At 37.6% G+C, this 20,795-nt stretch overlaps 1 protein-coding gene across 4 annotated transcripts; it reads left to right on the top strand.

Annotated features, from left to right (window-relative positions):
- LOC139115598 (MFS-type transporter SLC18B1-like) lies at positions 1 to 18,612 on the top strand. 4 transcript variants are annotated; one of them, XM_070677841.1, is made up of 14 exons: positions 1 to 153; positions 1,794 to 2,021; positions 4,643 to 4,738; positions 5,194 to 5,267; positions 6,123 to 6,270; positions 6,633 to 6,701; positions 7,140 to 7,230; positions 7,858 to 7,997; positions 8,818 to 8,916; positions 13,277 to 13,368; positions 13,975 to 14,070; positions 14,417 to 14,491; positions 15,582 to 15,725; positions 15,985 to 18,610. In XM_070677841.1, exons 2-14 carry the CDS (start codon positions 1,833 to 1,835, stop codon positions 16,073 to 16,075), a joined length of 1,404 nt encoding a protein of 467 aa, XP_070533942.1. In that variant the 5' UTR covers positions 1 to 153; positions 1,794 to 1,832; the 3' UTR covers positions 16,076 to 18,610. The 4 variants fall into 4 exon arrangements, with proteins under 4 accessions (XP_070533942.1, XP_070533945.1, XP_070533944.1 ...); XM_070677844.1 differs by lacking the exon at positions 4,643 to 4,738 and having other exon boundaries at positions 15,985 to 18,612; XM_070677843.1 differs by lacking the exon at positions 6,633 to 6,701 and having other exon boundaries at positions 15,985 to 18,612.
- The last annotated feature ends 2,183 nt before the right edge of the window (positions 18,613 to 20,795 follow it).

Below are 20,795 nucleotides of genomic sequence, written 5' to 3'. Positions count from 1 at the left end.
CAGTGAGTTGTGCCACTCCTAGGCCCTGGGATTGATTGATACCTATACAGGCAATAGTGACACAGGCTGAACCAATGTGATTGTTCATCATTTGGGCGAACTCTCAACGTCTTTGAACACTCTGTATCTCTTCAAGATCTCCGACCGAAACAGGTAAACTTTGCTACTTCTCTCAGTTTGACATTCTCGATATGCGTTTGTAGGCTATGGGTCAAAAAAGTTTGCACATGAACTAGGGAAACTTATTTCTGCAATTGTTACCGCATTAATTTCCCATTCGACGTTATACAGCCTAGACAGTGGCACTCCTTTATGTATACATAATGCTGAAGCATTGTCCCCAACGCAAACAGTTTGCACAAAGCAAAACAAATCACCACACCAACGTTAACATACACAAAGCATTGTATATATTCTGTTTGCCTTGAACTATTAAATCACGGTCCAAAATTCACAAGCTAAACAGGACCTTGGTTATATCGAGCTGTCAAAGGTCGTTCTGGCAGTGGCCTTTATACTTGATAACTCATCAACCTGTTGCTTTAGATGACCCTTGGTCTATATTTGACCGATTGACTCATGAGACTTATTTATCAGCTTGTTTAAAAATGTGACGTCAACAACTGATTGCCTTGTTTTATGAACGCAAGTGAATGACAAAATATCTGAAAATAGGCAATTAGTATCACTGATGTCAATTGCAAGGCCAACAGCAACAGCTGGTGAACCAAAAGACCCACAAAACTTCGAAATACTTCACCGACTTTGCTTTGATTTGCAATTATATAGTCGTTAAAATCTAATATGTGCGTTCGGTTGCCAATGTTTGAAAATGCATTCTGTGGCCACACTTCAGTAAGCGCTATTTACGTAAGTTGCGTTTTGATTTCTAACCATCTTACAACTGTATTGCAAAATTCAAAAAGATACACCTGGTTGGGCTTTAACGCATACAAAATAGATATTGCAGAAAACAGAGACTAACAGAGAGTATCTGCAAACATTCTAAAAGTCATCTACCTCAGTGTGTTATTCCGTGTGCCACATGTGTTGTATCTTCAATTGATTCTGGAAAAATCAACCCAGCTTTTACTTCAGGGCCGTCGCTTTCGACATCATGAAAAATAACACCGTTAGATAGCTTTAATTGCGTAGAACACCGTGACTGGACCGTGATGAAATATGCGAAACTGTATACAACTTAGTGACAGACATTATAGAAGCGAGACATTTACTGTCTACGGTACAGTTCATCAGTTTTCTTCCTCCATAAGGAACTTCGTAGATACCATACAATCGATTTTGGGATGAGGAATGCCGTTTTGAGACATGGGAATATTGTACTCCGCACAAGAGCAAAGCAATGACGTCTCTCGCGTAACATTCATTAAAGATCGCCCCTCCTTATACCATCGCCCGATGCGCGCGGTTCGGTGAGATCGGCATAGCAGTATTGTCTCCCTGACAAACGAAGGGTCCCTACGTGAACAAACACCCTTGGCGAGCTGAGTTACACTTAGCCTCTTACAGCCACGGAATTGTCCCATGCGATTTATGCAAGTTTTGTACAACAAAACAAAAGTTACCATGGTGATGAAAACTATGTCGTTATCGGGAATTCAAGCTATAATTCTGCATTTGGCTGATTTTTATAAGCTTTTGTTGACGGTGACATTGCCTAACAAACTGAAAAGAACAAACAATTCAATCTAAATTTTACTATTATGAGTTATGAACAGACTGTAGATAAATTTGATTTCTATTACACCCTTGTTTTGTTGTTCAACTCCAAGGCGTAGTGGTGGGGTTGTAATAATCGCCTGAGATGCTCGATGGCAACAAGTAAGGTCGATCGAGAATTTGGAGGTAATGGTGGCATACACTATGGCGCGAAATCAGAGAACACAAGCGAAGACGGTATACTGACCAGAAGTCAGAAGATGATGATAGTGACTTTTTCACTGGCAAATCTTGCCAACTCAGCAAGCTTCAGCATTCTTGCTCCGTTCTTTCCAACCAAGGTAGGCTGTCGTATTTAGCATCGACTTTCCTTTCGTAAGAAATCGCTTACAAAATTGCTTTTGAAGAAAACGCACAATTTTCTTACAATCATTGCATTTGAAATATTCTCAGTTGCTGTCCACATTCCTCAACATTTAAACTTTTTGTGTCGCTGTATTCGATATATTTACTATACAGACTTACATATAAGGATTAATATGGTCATTATCATGTCATTCCCGCGTTTTAATCTACACAGACATATTTACTAAAATGCTGTCATACCCAGCCAACACAACGGGTTGAACTTGGAATTTCCTATATTATAAGATACAACGATATAACATTTACGAAAGTCATTTAGCTTTTTGAGATCAACTAATTACTAATTTGCATGTTTAACAAACTTTCCTTTTTATTGATACTTAGAGGTTATTTAAGCAATAATCTACCACCTCCCGGCCTATAATAGGCGAAAGCAAACTTTGCACGACATAATGTACGAGGCGAAGCCGAGTGCATTATGCCGTGCAAAGTTTGCTTGAGTCTATTATTGGCCCGGAGGGGTACATTATTCCTATTATTTTATAGGTTTGGCAATGCTAGTGAATTTGTAGACATATAGAAAGCATCTGGGGCCATAATGCCGGATAATCATATACATTATCAGTAATAATCTGAGGGTTTGACGTCACAACATTTACTGGTATTGACAAAGGTACAAATAATACCCAATGCCGCCTTTTCCTGTATCCTTATGATCAGCATGAGTGCCATTGTGCTGCGTCAGACATGAGACGAACGAAACGAGGTCGAGTGTCTGACGCAGCACAAATGGCACTCATGCTGATACGACACAAGGAACGACCGCGGGCCATCCGGGTACTTTCGGGTTCCTACTTCATTTTTTGCGTAACAGTGCGATAAAAACAATTCTAAACTTGGGATTTTTTCAACCACCAAACCAATATTCAAAGTTTCAATATACATATCATTCGCTCTTCAGTATCGTCTAATCTCTCATTCACCTCGCTCACGTGCATTTCACCTACTGATGTCACTCCGCGGTCAAGAATTGGGTAACTACCGATTTATCATATACCCATGCCAAGAATTCTAAACAGGAAAGGAAAATCCCTATAATTTTAGGCTTTACTTTTATTCCGCCACGCGCATAAATATAGAAATATTTGTTGTCAAGGTAAAGTGGCTTCATTTCCTCTGCTTTAAAATTCTTCGATCATCGTCGTACAGAGCGGAGAATGGCGGCCATTTTGTTTGATACACTGAGAGTTGCCATGTCAACAGGTGTCGCGCCCTGGAGATGGCGTTCACGCCATGCGGAGGTTGACCTTGCCGTGCCGTGCGAAAGATAGAATATTTGCTAGAACTTGCCTAAAAAATCACAAAAACTTTAACGGAATAAGCACAGGATAATATTACAAGATTCAATGTATTACTCCCGTTTTTAGCCCCCCGAAATATCCTAGTTCCTCAGATCCGTTTAAATTTTATTGTCGGTAACATCGCATCGCAGGCGGAGAGCAGCAGCCATCTTGTTTGTTTACTTATGTAGTTTAGGAACACTCTCAAACTGATGACGTTTATCGTGCATTTCTCGACGGTTACTGTAAAACATCACGGCTGATATTTTACGATAAACGTCAACAGGATGAGGCGATATGGGCATGTGCGTATGATAAATATCGTGATTGACTTGATCATAGTTGACGAAACGTTCATTGAAGATTCTATAACATTTTGAAATTTGTTTTCGCATTTTAGATAGTCTAGATAATAATTTGCATATTTAATGAACTTTCCTAATTAGAAATATAAATCTTGATTGATGTAATCAGAGAAGCTACTATGTAGGCTTGCAGTGAAGATATTTTGATATAATTTTAATGAAAGTCTCTGAGTATATTTCATCAGCTAGCTACTAATTTGCATCAGCGATTCTATTTAGTATGGAAGGACTTTACCAAAGTTTATGAAACTATTAATTGTGGACATTGGTGAGACAATATCATTGTCTCACCAATATCATCTAGTTGATAATTTGCAATTTTAATGAATATTCCAAATTAGGCACATAAACTGGAGGGACGACCATTGCTTTGTCATCTGATTGGTAGTTTGTATATTTCATGAACTTTTCAAAATTTTTGATAACTTGAGGACTTGACCAAAATGATGAAAGTGCTATGTAAACTCTTGATGACATTAAATAATAGTAGAGTTTGAAGGATTTGGACAACGGCAATTTAACTTGCTTTGTAAAGTGAGGATACAATGACAGCAGTCAAAGAAAGTTAGTTTTTTCATTTCAGCTCATTACATAATATTTGTAAATTTATTGATGTTTAGAATTAATCCATGGTGAATATTGTTCATGATGTTGATCGCAACAATTTATTCAATGAAGCTGACAACTTGTGGCAAAAGTTTCAATTTACAAACAGCTGCAATATCTACTGGCGCATTTTCAGTTCATATCATGCTGGTTATTCTTACGTAGAACCATTGCACATCAATAAAATTACGCTGCCGTACAATATCTATATGTCTGTGAGAACGATGCTTTTCTCTTTAGAGTTGATTTATATCTTCAACAATGTCTTTTGCTTCTTGACCACAGGCTAAGACGATGGGTGCTTCGGACACCGCTATCGGTCTGATTTTTGGTTGTTATTCGTTGGTCAGGTTTGTCGTCTCACCGATTTTTGGAAAATTTGTAAGTGAAAACATGTCACCAGGCATATAGCAACTTAAACATTATGCTTGAATTTACTCTACACATGATTCACTTTATGGAAATGAGGTCTGAGCGTATGGTAAAATTGTGAAAATGTATTTATCTGACTGTTTATTATTTATGTTACTCTGCATAATCTGCAAAATTTGCATGATGTAAAACGAAGGAACATTATCGTACATCGAGACAGTCTCTGGATCTGATGAATGATTCAATATATTCTTAGCCATTGGAGTCTAAGCAGATTTCTTGACATACACGTGCATAGAAATGCACATACTTATCCTGACAGCTCTTTTGTTTCAGCCTTAATCTGTGGATATACTTCAATTTCACCAATCTCTGTGTAGTCATGTGTTCCTTTTTAGCTGACCAATTAGATAAGTATTAAATCATTTGTGAATAGAATCATTGACATATCTCGCCAATTTCAGCTCCAACAAATAGGAGCCAGGTTCATGTTCTTGTCCGGATCTTTCGCTTGCGGTTATTGTGCAATAATCTATGGGTAAGTATTCATAGTTAAGTGTTCATAATTCTGTATTTTAATCAACACTTGACATTAACTATCCTTAAAACCAAAAAGAGGAAATTACATCGTCGACAGGATAGACAATGATTTGTTAACATGATTTGTTGAACATGATGGGAATTTCGAATCGAGATCTCGTGCCTGTGCAGCTACAAATAAGCTTACTTTAAATGGACAGTATCCTCCAACCTTCTGATCTTTGATCGGCTTAAAAGAATTTCAGAGCAGGACTCGACACGAAAACTTTAACTGTAGACGCACCCACTTTGAATGACACGATACTTTCATGTTTCACAGAGCTTTACAAATGTGGGGTATTACAAACAGGAGACGGTCAAATCTAAATTCTAACATCTATAGGTCGTGCAAGTACCGATTACATTAATGACCACGTGATATATAATAACTGATTAAATGCTGACTACAGTTTGAGAGTAACGGTTTGTATTACGATTCAAAGTTTTAAGATGTAACGCATTTCGTATCTCATCTGGAATGTACCTTACCAAACTCTCTGTCAGTGCGTGTTATGTAATAAAGACTGATTGATTTAGTAATATTTAAGGGTCAGTTGACCAAATGGCAAACTATATCTGTAAGACATTCAAAGGTTACAAGCATTAATGACCCATGTACTATGACATAATGGATCTTTTGCAAAATAATGTGTATTCGTGTGTTCACTGTCAATAAAAAAACATACTGTATATACAACATTAAAAGGAACGTCTTATTAGTTACAAAACAACAAAAATAATAACTTTGACGACAACGTATTTTTTTTTTCATTTCAGCGAAAATTTGAATGCCATCCTTTTCCTTTTGTCATAGGTTTCTAGACAAACTGAATTATGGGACTGAATTTATCGTGTTTTGTTTTGTGGTCCGATCCATTGCGGCTGTAGGAGCAGCAGCATCCACCACTTCAACATTTGCTATAATTGCTAACACATTTCCAGATTACCAGATTACAATTTTTGTAAGTTCCAGTGAGAGATGATTGAGGATGAGTTCCATGTATGTCGCTATTTAATTCTCTTTATGACGTCATTTCCTCAGCCAATGTGAGTGTCACTGAGTAAATGCGTGAGTGTATTTGTGAGTTGCTTGCTGTTTATTGTTATAATGCAGAAAGAATGTATTCAAAGTGGTAATATGCAGCTATTGCAGTTAACGTTTGTCTGCAATCAGTCATACTCAGTGCGATTTTCCGTTCTAAAGGCGTGGAAATCGTGGTCTGTTTACTGGGACTTGCACTATCTGCACTCTTCTTTTAAACATGCATTGTTTTTAAACATGGGATTATTAACGCCCTTTGTCAATGCATCGTTTTCTCAAAAGGGAATACTCGAAATCTTCAATGGCTTTGGTTTTGTGATTGGACCACCAATAGGTGGTTACTTATATGAGGTATGTGTCAGAGCTAGTCTCTCCCATCTTTCCGCGTTTCTCTTCATGTTTTCTTCCCCTTGCCTGTGCCCCTTTCAGTCTTCCTGTCTGTCTGTCTGTCTGTCTGTCTGTCTGTCTGTCTGTCTGTCTTATTTTTATCTCCGTCTACGCCTGCATACCCATCATATCTATCTTCCCGTATTTCTCTGGATCTTTCTTTCTGTGTGTTTACGTGTCTTTCTGTGTACCCATTTTTCTTCTCGGTATAAGTCGTTATGAAATTACTATAATCGGTTTTGACCATCAGTTTAATGCCAAGAAGTACTGGAAAACAGCAATATGCCGGGAGTGCATCTATATCTTCTACCACATTGAACAGGAATGAGAGAAATTACGCATTTAGCAACGACAAGTTCCAGCTTCTCTGTTCATATTTACGTCCAATCTTTCACTTTGCAGGCTGGTGGTTTTGCCCTACCGTTCATTATCCTGGGTGCTTTCACGCTACTGGTGTTTGCTCTCAACTTCTTCATCCTCCCGCACGAAAGTGGTACGTACATAAAAATATTTCATTTTAGTTTTGAAAGGCAGCTGTGATATCAATGTGCATAAATGGACTGATGAAAATTTGAAGAAAACGTATTTGGATAGGGAATAAAATAGTAAGAAAGATTAGCAGATTCTTCATGTTGTATGTTAAATTACGGTTCGAACATGAGAAATATCATTAATATAATTATTATGAAATAAGGTAGGCCTTCAGTGATGCAGCAGGACCAGGTGTACTTTGCCCACTAAATTGTGCGTTCTCTTTTGCTGAAGAGTGAGCTGGGAAACTACATTATATTGAAAGGAATTGTGTGTAAAAAGTCGACTTCTCACCACAACAAGAAATTAAGATAGTGATTTCATGGACACTTTAACACAAATGTAATCGCTGCCATGGCAAAAATCTCTGTTTGTTCGTGAAACTAGCTAAACTCGATCAAATTTCCATCCGTTTTGGCATTTCTGGCGCAAAATTTTACTTTTGCTTCTGTAATTTTATGTCTTGCATCTGTAGAAATCCTCCACATTGTAAATGTGGCCCATAGCTCTCAACTTTTATGACTCGCTTAGGTGGTAAAATCGTACTTAAGGTACCGAGAATTAAGTGTGAGTTTTACACATTTTACAGACAATAGCAAACCAGAATCAGGGTCCATATTACAGTTACTCTCGATACCATCAGTGTGGGTAACTAGTGGAAGCCTAGTGGCTACAAGTATGGGAATAAGTTTTATAGATCCAACATTAGCAATACATCTTAAGAAGGAGGTAAGTGTATTAAACCTGGATGGAATGATAGAGTTTACCAGTTTGCGGTGTCGTGACGTAATATCGGCCTCCTAGTCATCGCCTACTTACAACCCATAGGGTCCACATCAAAATAGAATTAGACGGAATGTCTCACAGAGGTTGGTGTCTCAATCTTGTGTATGACAGAAATGGAATTTGTACTTTTAGAAATTCAATGTTGAAAAAATACTGGTATCGATTGCACTTCATTAATTGATATAATCCCACGGAGAAAATATATTTCACCTTCATTCCCATCGTATTTGAAACATGTCACCGGCTGTTTCTCACAGTCGTACCTTTCAAAACTTAATATGTATTTTGGGATTTGTAAGTGTATGCAACCATGGTAAAATTGTACTTGTTTCAATTTCAATTCAAAAGCCCTCAACATCCGTTTCGTTCAGTTTGCAATCCGTCGTCTGCCCGCACAACCGTCTTGTCTTTACAGTTACGCGAACTCCTATTCCATAGTACACAAAGTCCAATTCGTCACTGACAACATCTGTGATACGCCTGTTTAATACGCAGGGTCTAGGGATGGCCAATAAGCATTCGTCCGACGATAACTCTGAAAAAAGTAAACCCCTATTGTCGTTCTTTGACATAAGGAATTGCGAGTGACTCAAGTTATATGTTCATGTGTGAACACGTCATTCTCTAGTATGCAAAAGAAATTCAATGAGTTACCAAAGCTGGCATGACACAAGGTTGAAATGTGTTGTATTGTGGACAATTAAGCATGGATGTGTTGCAATCACGGCTTTCATTGTAGAACATTAAAACTTCTACCTCACAGTTTGATTTAGATCCAGGCGCCATTGGCTTGATGTACATTTGTATTGATGCGGCCTACGCGTTGTCGGCTTTCCTCTGGGGCTACATAACTGACAAAATGGTGAGTGCAAATCATGTATAATTAAAACACCTGTATGACGAACGAAATTCACAGCCCTAAGAGAGAGATTAGCTGTAGGCCTGCTTCGATTCTCGTGCACAAATTATCATCAGCAGCATGGTGTGGCTGCGCTATGGATACCGTGTGCACATTCTGTTTTCAAAAGTTTGTCGGCAGTTTAAATCCAATAACCTATTTCAGCAGTCTATCGCGTCAGGGTATTTTTCAGGTCATGTAGTCTGATACTCTATCTGTATTTTGTTTGCCAAGCGCGATATTTTGTTATCCACGGCCCCCAGTTTATTACACGATTATCAGTGTCCCGTACCAAAGGAATGTCACCTTCACTGTGATATGAACCACAGGGACGTGTAATCTTTCGAATGTAGCCAAATGAGACGCTATGCACCATGCGTATTGACGAATGTTTGTACTACGAATACTCACTTACGAACACTATGACGCGATCTTTTATAACTGTCGTTTTCAACGTTTGTTTGTTCATAATAGAATATTAATTATTAATAAATATTTATATTTCCATCCGGTGGCAAAAATAGCATTTTCAAGATTAAGTGTATTGCCGCTGTTCTTATGTAAGACACCAAGGGTGGACATGAAACTGGAGACTACGCTTCCCTGTGATATGAACACATTCCAGCCTTCTGTTTCTTGATTCAATAGCTGTGCTCGTCGTTTAGTAATCTCCTTTAACATTGAACATTCAGTTAACTGGGACAAATTGGTGCGAGCGGTGTCGCATGGCTATAAAAATGAACAGTGGGTAGGAAAGTCTTATCGGATGTTAAAACTTTAAACAAAATGGCTATTTTACACTAGAAACATCTATATGTACCATTTAAATGCATTATTTAAATAATTTTACCCTTTTTTGAATTTGTTTTTCTCATCAAATCCGCAGTAAAACGAATGTCGCATTCAGTATACTCTTTACGTTCACTCTGTTCTCCGAAAATTTGCAGAGGTATCGAAATATTTCGTTCCTTTTTTCTTTGTAGTAATATGTCACGCATTCAGTAAAGCAAATTCTATGCTGAAGAATTACTGCCTTCATCGTTTCCTTCATGAATTTTCGTTGTCGTATAATCAAGGTAATTTACGTTATCATTTATGAAGCAATTTTGTCCATTGTTGATGTACGCAATTAATTCGGATATATTTCCTTATTCTGTTATAAAAAGAAATGGTACATGGACATGATTTGTTCTAGTTTTGTTTCAGTAGTAAGTAATCAATGTTTTCCCTACAACATGAAGTTGCTCATTTGCCATATTCGCCCATTCTACCCGTATAGATAATCATGTAATAAACGTTACCGGAAATTTTCTGATTGCTCAAGTAGATAAGTTTTAGCAATTCACATAATTTATTTTTGAACAAGGTCATCTTTCATATTAAACAGATATTTGTTTTCAATAGGCTGAATTTATGTAGAAATTGTGTAAAAAGGTTATAAAATGTAATGAACGTTACGTAAACTACGTTACTAGTAAAAAACGTTACCAGCGTATTACCCTAAAGGAGGCCACCGCACACTGACTTGGTGTTAACCCCAACACTATTCACAACGAGGCCGACACGCTGTCCGGTAGCTGACAACAGTAGACTTCTCAAATCGCCATTCAGACAGACCAAAATGTGAGGAAATGATTCTAAAAGACAGACCCTGTGAATATTTTGCTCATGTACGGTGTAGCCTCATCTTGACGCGTCCAGGATACAGTACCGATACGTGTCATTATATGATTTGTTATATTGCTGTCTTGCTGTTCGGGTAAATTACAACTTGAGAATCAACTTCATTTGGCAAAACTGTATATAAATCTGGATCATATGACTGACCATGTTTGCAGCTGGGCATTGTAACGTAAATTACTTTAGTTTTAAAAAGCAAACTGTATAGGGCGAAATATGATTTTCAGTAAAACGTTTGGTATTTTGAAATAATATCCAAATTAACGAAGCAAACTAATAATCAGCAGAGGCAAAGAAATATATATAATCATATATCTATTGAAAATATTAACAAATTTCAAAGTAGCGGTAACGTAAGTTACATTTGCGAAGAAGCAGTCGTTATAAAATCACATTTGATATTTTAAAGTTTGTAAAAGTACTAAGTAGTAAACAACAAAGTTGTGACTTCCTCAAAACGTCATATTCAAACATACTGTAATTTTCTAATAGATAATATTTAGTTGCAATAACCGTAACGTAGATTACAATTATATGTGACAACAATATGTTCTTGTTTTTTTTTAAACATCGTCATGGGCAATATGTCTACTATTTGCAGAATGAGGAAAGCTAGAGTAGAAATTCATAGAGCCTAAGGAGAATGAAAAGTGACTTAAAGAGGGGAAAGCTTTTCAGAGGAAGGATAGGGAGCGTGTCAAGAAGTACGTATACTACAACCCAGTAAAATAGTTAAAGTAAGAGGGCAGCACAGCAAAGACAAAAGAAAATTCCAAAGTCAATGCAGTTGTTGTCGGCGAAGACAGAAAGTCAAAAAGCACTCAGTAATATGTCAGTCACAGAATACGACACGGGAAAAATGCCCAGGTCAAGGCTCTCATTGAAAGATGTATTGTGCTGTATTGAACAAAAGTAAAAATATAAAAGTGGAAGAGTTCTGCATGTAAGCTCATTAACAGATGAACTCGCATGAGAAGAGGTTTTGCGATGGAAAAGGATGAGACAGTTCGTTAAAATACCATCTAAGTTTCCTTAAGTCCAACTGATCAATATTTTAAACAAGGGTGACTTCTTAATGTAATGAAACTGCTACGATACTGACATTGTTAAGAGAATGATATTTCTGAATTCTCAGACAATTTACTTACCGCATGTTGCGTTTCAAAATGTGTTCGGTAGCATTTGCCTTTCTTGTTAATATGATGGACTATAGTCCTTTACTCTATATCTATATAAAAATGACGATTAAACTTTGTATTCCTACATTTATTTCCCCAAGCGAAGTCGGTGACTTTTCAACTTTACATTTCTATGAGGCAACCGGCATTAATATGTAATTTACGTTATTATCATTCAAGATCGACTTTATCGTGAATATCAATGTGGCAGATAGCTGAAAACTGCTGCAGAGGACTACAAAGATGTTTGTTCATCCAATATTTATGAATGTCATTTGAAACGCAAAGTGTTTTACAGAAATGTTGTTATTTCGATGGATGAAACATTCCATTTGATCGATAAAACATTCTATAGGCCTAATTCCTCCTAAGAGAGATTAGATAACATACAGTTTTGAATCAAAGTGACTCAGTTGTTAACAGAAAGATTGTTATCGATAAAGTCAATTTGTTCCTTTGATATTAATTATGACAAAAGAAAATGTTTAAAAGATGACAAGAACCATGTAACTTGTAATAGTTTCTTTAATTTACGTTACCACCGACAATATTGACGTAATCTACGTTACAACTTTCTAGGACCATATAATGTTTTTATTAACAGCGTAGCGGAGTTGTTAATCTCAGTGTTCCTATTTCTCACTCAACACAAGTAAACAAACAAACAATTTAAAGCGAAACTATAGTCACTTTTATATATCATAAAAGATGATATCAGAGTTCATGAAAATTTTGTTAAGATTGATGGTATCACCAACTTGGCAGTATTTTTTGTCTATCAACATTGTGTTGTAAGTGTTAATTACCTATTTCATAGAGGCTACGGGTAACTTGCTCTTAAATGAAAACATTACTTTCCGAAATATCTGTGTCTACTTTAATGGGTATTTTAATTTCAAAAACATTCCATGGTAACGTAAATTACTTGTTAAATTTGCATACTTATAATTAAATAGCACAAAAAATAAAAACTAAGTTGATTTATGTGTTGAAAATTTGCACATTAGCGCAAAGTCATGTCCCTAATACTCAGGATATAAAACTATACTGATTAGCCGACATCAAATACAAAACCATTTTAGCCTCCACTTTGTCCACTTTAACTGAGAATCAGTGATATGAAGTGTGGGCAACATAATATTCCCTACCCCGAAAAATAATGACGAATCATTGCAAACACTTATCAATGCTATCGAAAATAAGATGACAAAATTAATATCCCTCGACATAGAGGTGACAGGGACCTCTCACTTTTGTGGGTTGTAAGTAATGGCTAATTTCCTCCAGAGGAGACACTTAGCCAGACAATGTTGAGTGTTGTGAACATAGACACATATCATGCATGAGAATATGGACTTTCTCTTATCAATGATATCTTTCACTTTAAATGGAAGGGGAAACATGGGCAACAGCGATAAAAGTGCATATTTCAGATTTTCATGAAGAACAACTTGTTATTTTTTCAGAATATTCCAAAATTATTGATGATATTTGGTAATATCGGTGCATGTGCGGCATATCTCTACATAGGACCGTCGCCTCTACTTGATTTGCAAAGGTATTGACGGAATACCACTCTATACAGCTATTGCTGAACAGTAAAGTTTTCGCTTTCTAGACGTAATGATTGGAAATCATTTTCTCAACATAAGGAAGTATGTAATATTCAGTGAGAATGTGTATCGTGCTGCAATAAATGACATTATACAGTTCAATCCCTGTGAGGTCGTTTTCTCTCCATTACTTTGAGGAATTACAAAAGTCAAATGACACGAGTGGGATTGTTGGCTAATATTGTAGTGCACATGAAGGCTAACTTGTCAAAAAGCTTGGTATTACGCGTCTAGATTTTTATTTACGTGACTTGTACTGAGAAAGAATTCCACCGCAATAGAGACTTTGGGACCGAACACACGAAGATGGGACATACCCACAATCCGTCTAAAATGTATTTCTAAAAATACATCTAATAGACGGTGTTTTGACAAAAATGAATACATACTGGTTAACTGCACAAGCAGTATCACATAATATTAATACTATTCTAGATCTGCTAATCATACATAACGACGGACGCCATCTTGACCATAAATCGTTTCCTGGCCAGACAACAATTCTCTTCACCCCATGAAATAACGCAACGCTTTACAATTTCTCCCTCCAGCAAATTGCTCATCGAAATATCTGCGTTGGTCTTGCTCGGATTATCTCTTGCCTGTGCCATCGTTCCGGCTTTCCAGGATATGGCTACAACTGCTAAGTAAGGCAGATCGACAATGTATCACCCCTTTATCCAGGGATGGGGTGATTTTCATTTGTACCAGATATCATGTTTTTCTGTTGTTGCACTTGTTAGTCTCCCCTTTCTGTGACATTGCTGTCAAAAACATATAAAATCCGGTCAAGTTTAGTGTCTGTTATTTGAAATCATGGTGATTGAAGAAGGTTTGATGTCGAAGAACTTTCAAGCAAAGGAACTTATTGATACTCGTGACTTCATGATACAGTTAAAATAAAACAATGAAATGTTCATTTATTAATTGCACAATATACCATTTTCGTACACGTACCTTTTTGTAATCTTGGAATTTGCCTTTTTTGGCCAGATGGCATGGAATGCCAGATAATCTTGCGACATACGGTGTCGTTTCCGGTGTTTTTAACGCTCTGTTGTCATTGGGGTAAGTATTCACGTTGTTGGTTTTCCTTAAATTCAATTTTCTGCTGTAGAACACAAAGAGAGATTCATGGCAAATATATGGCTAAACTTGATAAGATGTGCCAGTGTAATGTTTATATGAACCTTCGATGTCAAGGTATAGCAGGTGAAGTCTTTTAACAATCCAAAAACTTTCTACCAACCGTGCACCATACCGCGCCGCTATGCCTCTAAGTTCGTTTATCACTACCGAATCGACGACTAAACTTTCCATCGTTTCCCAATTCATTACATACTTACAAAAATGATGTAGTGATCTCGGAGGCTTCCAAGCTCTTTATTTACAGTTAAACCTATGAGTTACAAAAAAAGGCAGACACATCGTAGCCCGGTTTCCAATATTTAGGTCCGCATAGCTTTCTCTTAAAGTTCCAGCTCCTATTCGTGACCGTAGGCTGGTAATGAATACTAGCCAGTTCCCCATTGGCAAGGGTGTTACTCAATGCCGAACTCCAATATGCGCCCAACAGCATCGACAAGTTACTTGTTAAGTCCGACACAGTTTTGCGGCAGTTGCCGTTATGTACCATATTTGCAGCACCACATTTGGCATCTTGTAATTAATTTTTAAGCAATAAACCACGCCAAACGACAGTATACCACGAGATTTTGACCAGTTAACGACATATGTGCACGAGCGATGGCGAGTGCATATATGAAGTTATCTAATCAAAACCAGTATACCCGTTGCTGGTGGGATTTTTTGCTATCATAACAGTATATTGAAATTCTGGCGGGAAATGTCAAAAGAGAATTTTTTCTACAAGTGTGTGCTATATCGCGAATATTGTATAGCACAGTTATTTTCAAGTCTCGACCAATCAGATCACTTTATTTGCAGCATCAACATACTGGTATGATATAATCCCAAGGCTGTACTTGAGAGTTTCTTCTACTTTACAGAAAGAATATACGGATTATGACTTTAGATCATTTAACCATCTGCATGGCATTCTGCTCGTATGGGAATAGTTGTAAAAACAGGGCTATTTTATTTTAAAGTTTTATAGGCAAATCTTTAGTGAAAACTTATGTTTTCTTTGTATGTTCAGTAACTTTATTGGACCAACTGCAGGCGGCGCTCTGTCAGAAGCACTGAATTTCAGTTGGGCTGCTACCATATTTGCAGCAATCTTTCTCTTGGTGGCGCTGTTGCTTATCGTTTGTTGCCTCTGGGAATACCAATGCGGAAAGGGGTATGGATCATTCTTGTTTTCTTTGATATCTGAACCTGTGTTGAAGAACGATGATCACGGTATCTCATGCATTTGTTGTGATTTCAGCTATAGCCAGCTGAAGACGTCTTCCTCAAAAATGAAAATGCTTGAACCTGCAGACAAAAATTATCAATTTTATAGTTTCACACGGCAATTTAATGCTCAAAGTGAACTGCGAATAAAGCGTCATGTTGAATTCTTTTACGGAAGTGTTAACTTGTTTATTTTCTCCCACTAGGCGAAGAATACCAAAGAGAGTGAGTGGAAATGAGGATTTAGTTGCTGTAAATTATGAGAGTGAAGAGAGATCACCCCTTTTGTCAAAATAAACCATACTCTTGAACATCATCACGTAAACGCTGAACAAGTGACATAACTGAAACTGGACATATTCCCGCTTGGCAAGCTATGGGAACTTGATTAACAAGACTGCCGTCAGGAAATAATAGCTCGCCTGTCATTGGATGATGTGCGAAGTAGCAGTGTAACGCCCCCCTTTTCCCTTCCTTTTTCCTTTCCCAGGATTTCATACGTTTAAACTTGAAGTAATGAACTTGACCGATAGTAACCTCACAGTGACCTCCAAGAATACACTGAGTTTCTGTGCTTATTTCCTTGACGATTGTAGTTTCCTATCACTCACTAAGACTGTTTACGTTCCCAACATTGAAGTAACCGTCACTGTCTTGTGTTGAGTGATGTACTGTTTAGCAGATGCTAAACTCATTAGAAATGACCGGAAGTTGACGTTGACCAAAGCTTCGTGTTGAAAGAACACTTCATCCTGTTTTGACAATATTTCCTGTCCTTTAATATTTTCCCACGTGATCTGTATTTAATTACAGTTGTAGGATAAGTCATTCATTATAATATGTAGATTTGGAAACTATTTAAGTTGTACACTTTCTAGAAGTAGATCAGAACGGAGATGAGATAAGAGAACGGAGATGAGCTCGGAGCACGGAGTTGTACTGGTGAGACTTTGTCGTCTTCGCTGTTGTTTTGTAATAAAGATTGAAGTTGTGCTTACAACCGAGTTACTGAAAGCATTACGACCCCAGACCGGTACTACAACCCAGAAATAGTGAAAGTAGAGACGTGACAGCAGCACATCTGCTCCGCTCCCAGGAGACAGAACTAGCAATGATCGATCAACTACCTCAACATTATGAGTAAGGGACTCTAGTCACCGCGAAATGCAAATATTCATATTGGATGATGAAGTTACAAGTTTGGATTGGCATTTCATTATATATGATTTCATTTAACGCAGCTTGACAGAAAGATTACGAATTATAATTCCTCTGTAAAAGGCATTGTTTTCAAAAATCAGGTTAACTATAGCAATTTTTATTTAAATTGTCAATATTGTGGTGCCCAGTCAGTGAAGAAGCTTGCGGTTTGATTCAATATCCATGACTTTTACTGTCCAGTTCGTAAGGTTGTTTAAGTGAATTGAGAATGTGATGCGTACGCAATCGTCTGTAATGAATGTGTCACTGTATTGGAAATGGAAATGCTTGATGACATGTATACTGAACCGACAAAAAGTATAAAGAATGTCATCTCTCGTTCTCGAAGACTCATATTGACGATGTCAAAGTAGTTGACTGTATATACAGTTACCCATTGGGTAACCTTTCTGTTAAACATTATGTCATTATGTCACTGTTGGCGTTCCACAGGGTTCAATTTTAGGCTCACTTTTATTCATGATTTTTATTAATGACTTGTCTCTATTCGTTGACTCGTCTACTTTGCATCTGTATACAGTTGATCAGACGCTATTGGCAAAGGGTAAATGCATTAGAGATGTCATTGATGTAATGAGCAGAGATATTTCTCCAGTGTCGAATTGGATTACTGCAAATCATATGAGTATTAATGCTAAAAAATCTAAGTGTCTTTTGATAACAACCTATCAAAGACAGAGTCGATCGTCTGAATGAAACAAATGCCTCATTATCTGTAGAGATAGCTGGCACTCCGATCTCACAATTACAACCAGGTGGAATCTTAGGGGTTACACTTGATGAAATCTTATCATGGAATCTTCATATAGATAATTTATGTTAAAAACTGAGTCAACGCATTTGTTTACGCCGGAGATTGCGTTCCTATAATCCCTTCTGATCATCGTATTGTTTTGTAACATGGTCTTATTCAGAGTGTTTTAGATTATTGTTGTATTGTTTTGGGTAATACTAATACAACGTCCAGTAAGCTTGATACATTGTAAGGGATACACTCTTCAAAAGAGAACGTTACGTACGCTGTTTGAACTAGGAATTGAATTTGCTTCAGATGCTGTATTTTCTACCTTTGATGTAATGTCAATTAGACAGAGAATTTTTTATTTCATAGCAATGTTAAGTTTTAAATGTATGAATGGTTCTGGACCAGTTTTTATCTCATTCATTCACTCCACAATTGGGAATGTCCATGATTATTATACGCGCTCTACTTCTCGTCAGGATTGTCATGTACCTATATGTGTCTTAAATGTTGGAAAACGCAGTTTTGATTTCCATACCACTTAAGTATGGAATTCATTAACGACTGAAATCGAGGAACTATCCACCCTGAGTACATTCAAATGCGAATTGAAAGAATATGTCAAAAGCAAAGTGCCTTTGTGATTTACTTTTGTTTTTATTTAATCTTTTCCTTTTCTTGATGTATTTATGAGCCCGATGAAAATTATTTAAATTACCAGTAATTCGGCCGCTCTGTAAAAGTGTAATAAATAAATAAATAAATAAATAAATAAAACACGATTGGAACTAATTTGGGATAATTGGATGGTCAAGTAAGGTCATTTTAACCTGCAAATGTAAGCTCGTCTGCTTTTCTTTTTAAGTTACACACTTGTTTTAAAGAGGCACTCCCATTTGGTAACATTTTAAAATACATTTTAATGCCAACGGTCGATATTTGACGTGGCGACTGCTCGCGGATCGCGAGATATCGATAAAAACATGTCCTCAACAAAAGTAAAAGTTTGACTTCCGGTGGCCCACCTAAATTCAGCTTCCGAACATTGAACGTTCGGCACTGGGGCCATTGTCAACTAAGCTATGGAGTACGAGTCTACGCTGACGCTGCTGTACGCCACAGTACCGCTCGCATCGGTGATCGGTCATGCCCCGTCCGGAGAAAGCTGAGTCTTACTGACAAGGCAAAAAAACGAAAAATTTTTTTTGCTGATTCCACCAGAATTCCCATAGGTGATTAGCACAGTTACGTGCGGTTGATATAGCGGCCGCCTCGTGGTATGCACACCACGCGGCGAACCACACGACGGTAACTGTGTGGCAGACGACAAAATGTAGTCATCAGAAGCGGCTAATATTTTACATGTAAAAACTGATATTTATGTGGTATTTGTTAAAAATATAATACAACTGATTGAGAATAATAAAAACGACAAAAACTAAGGAGAAGTTATAAAAAAACTTACCTGAGGTAAAGGCATAATGCTGTATATAAAGTCTTCGCAGTGGGAGGTAAATTAATTGCGTCGTTCGAACTTATTATGGACTCCCTAGAATATCGTCAATCAGCACAACAACAAACCTTCGGGGGATTTCGGGTCATAATCTGAAACGATCGTAAAACTTCGGGATGTGAAAAATACGCTCGGGAAATGACATGTTTTTATCGATATCTCGCGATCCGCGCGCAGTCGCCACGTCAAATATCGACCGTTGGCATCAAACAAATGTGTTTTAAAAATGTTACCATGTGGGAGTGCCTCTTTAAGGTAGAACGCGCCTCGGGGACAGATAGTCGGACTCTGAAATTTCTACGGCGATTCAAAATGGCGACACGACAGTGCGGCGACAGGCTCTCTTTGTTTTTCTTCATCAAAACATGTACAAAATAGGCCTAACGCGTCACTTTTTGGAGGATTCGTTTGCTCTGAATATGCACGGGAACATGAGTCGATTGCATCATTTGTCTCGTGCTCCAAGGAAATGATAGTTCTGTCAAAGGTCGACGTCCAACACAGCTACACTCAGACTGATAGTTTTCGGAAAGGGTACTGAATTTCGCCCAACCAAAGCCGTTTCATAAATGACGAGCACTACGAATTCTTATTACCATACCTTTTTTGTTTATCGTCAAAATTTCTGACCCCGTGTTGACTGCGTAGTAATCGGACTGCTATGATTGCAGTAATCGGACGTCGTATTTGGAAAGCGAGTAGGGGCTAAATGTTGATAAATTGAAACTTCAAAACCTCAATTTTCATTTCCGATGTGTTTGAAAAACTGAATGTAAATATTTCGTGATAATTAGTTACGTTTAATAGACGACATAACCATATTTCGACGTGTTTGGCGCTTATCTACCGGACATACGGGCTGTCTCAGTATATTGCTTTCGGCACCTTTTATCGTATGGTCTAGATAACTTCGCCAAATTTGTATAGCCCGAAATAGCTTCTACTAAACAAACTGTCCAAAACGGGACAGCAGTATCACTTCACTTAATATGAGGTCGCACAACTTGTTAAACGCTATCATTACGGAGCGAAGTGAGTCCGACGAACAGCATGTGATTGAATGTCCAAAAACTGAGGTCGTCTGAAAACTGCACACTGAGTGTACTGTACTGCAGCTACAACATGCAATGCATTGAATCGAAATACTAAGGCGCGGGATTGCTCCACTTTTTATAAAATAAATTCAACCGTGAAAAGTTCAAACTGAGACTGATACTCTCTTATTTCATACAAAGAAATGAAACGTAGCATCGCCGTACTTTCAAATCTGTCCCGAGCATTCCATTACTTTCAATGCACTCGCGCTTTGTCCTTCAGAGTCAGAGTCACGCTACTTCCCCTAAAAAATCACTTTCTGAATTCTGGTCAACCATAGACCCTCGAGGGTCCTCGCTGGAAGCAACTGCAGCTGGACCGCCGGTGTGGCTTCCTTGCCAGTGTTTACTGGGCATCTGTGAGCACTGTTTATATAGCTGACTTTGTTTGTGGTCTAATTTATGCAAGGACCGCTGAATACACTTTCGTGACAATAGAATGGAACA

This window comes from Ptychodera flava, chromosome 17, assembly GCF_041260155.1.
Source record: "Ptychodera flava strain L36383 chromosome 17, AS_Pfla_20210202, whole genome shotgun sequence".
Taxonomy (NCBI): Eukaryota; Metazoa; Hemichordata; class Enteropneusta; family Ptychoderidae; genus Ptychodera; species Ptychodera flava.
Note: the sequence above shows the minus strand (reverse complement) of the source record. Positions and strands in the feature narration are given on the sequence as shown.

Bases quoted from the DNA above. Each gene is read 5' to 3' on its own strand.
- LOC139115598 (XM_070677841.1), top strand. From the start codon at position 1,833: ATGGCAACAAGTAAGGTCGATCGAGAATTTGGAGGTAATGGTGGCATA. The intron at 7,231-7,857 runs GTACGTACATAA...CACATTTTACAG, and splicing joins CATCCTCCCGCACGAAAGTG to ACAATAGCAAACCAGAATCA. The intron at 7,998-8,817 runs GTAAGTGTATTA...TCTACCTCACAG, and splicing joins CAATACATCTTAAGAAGGAG to TTTGATTTAGATCCAGGCGC.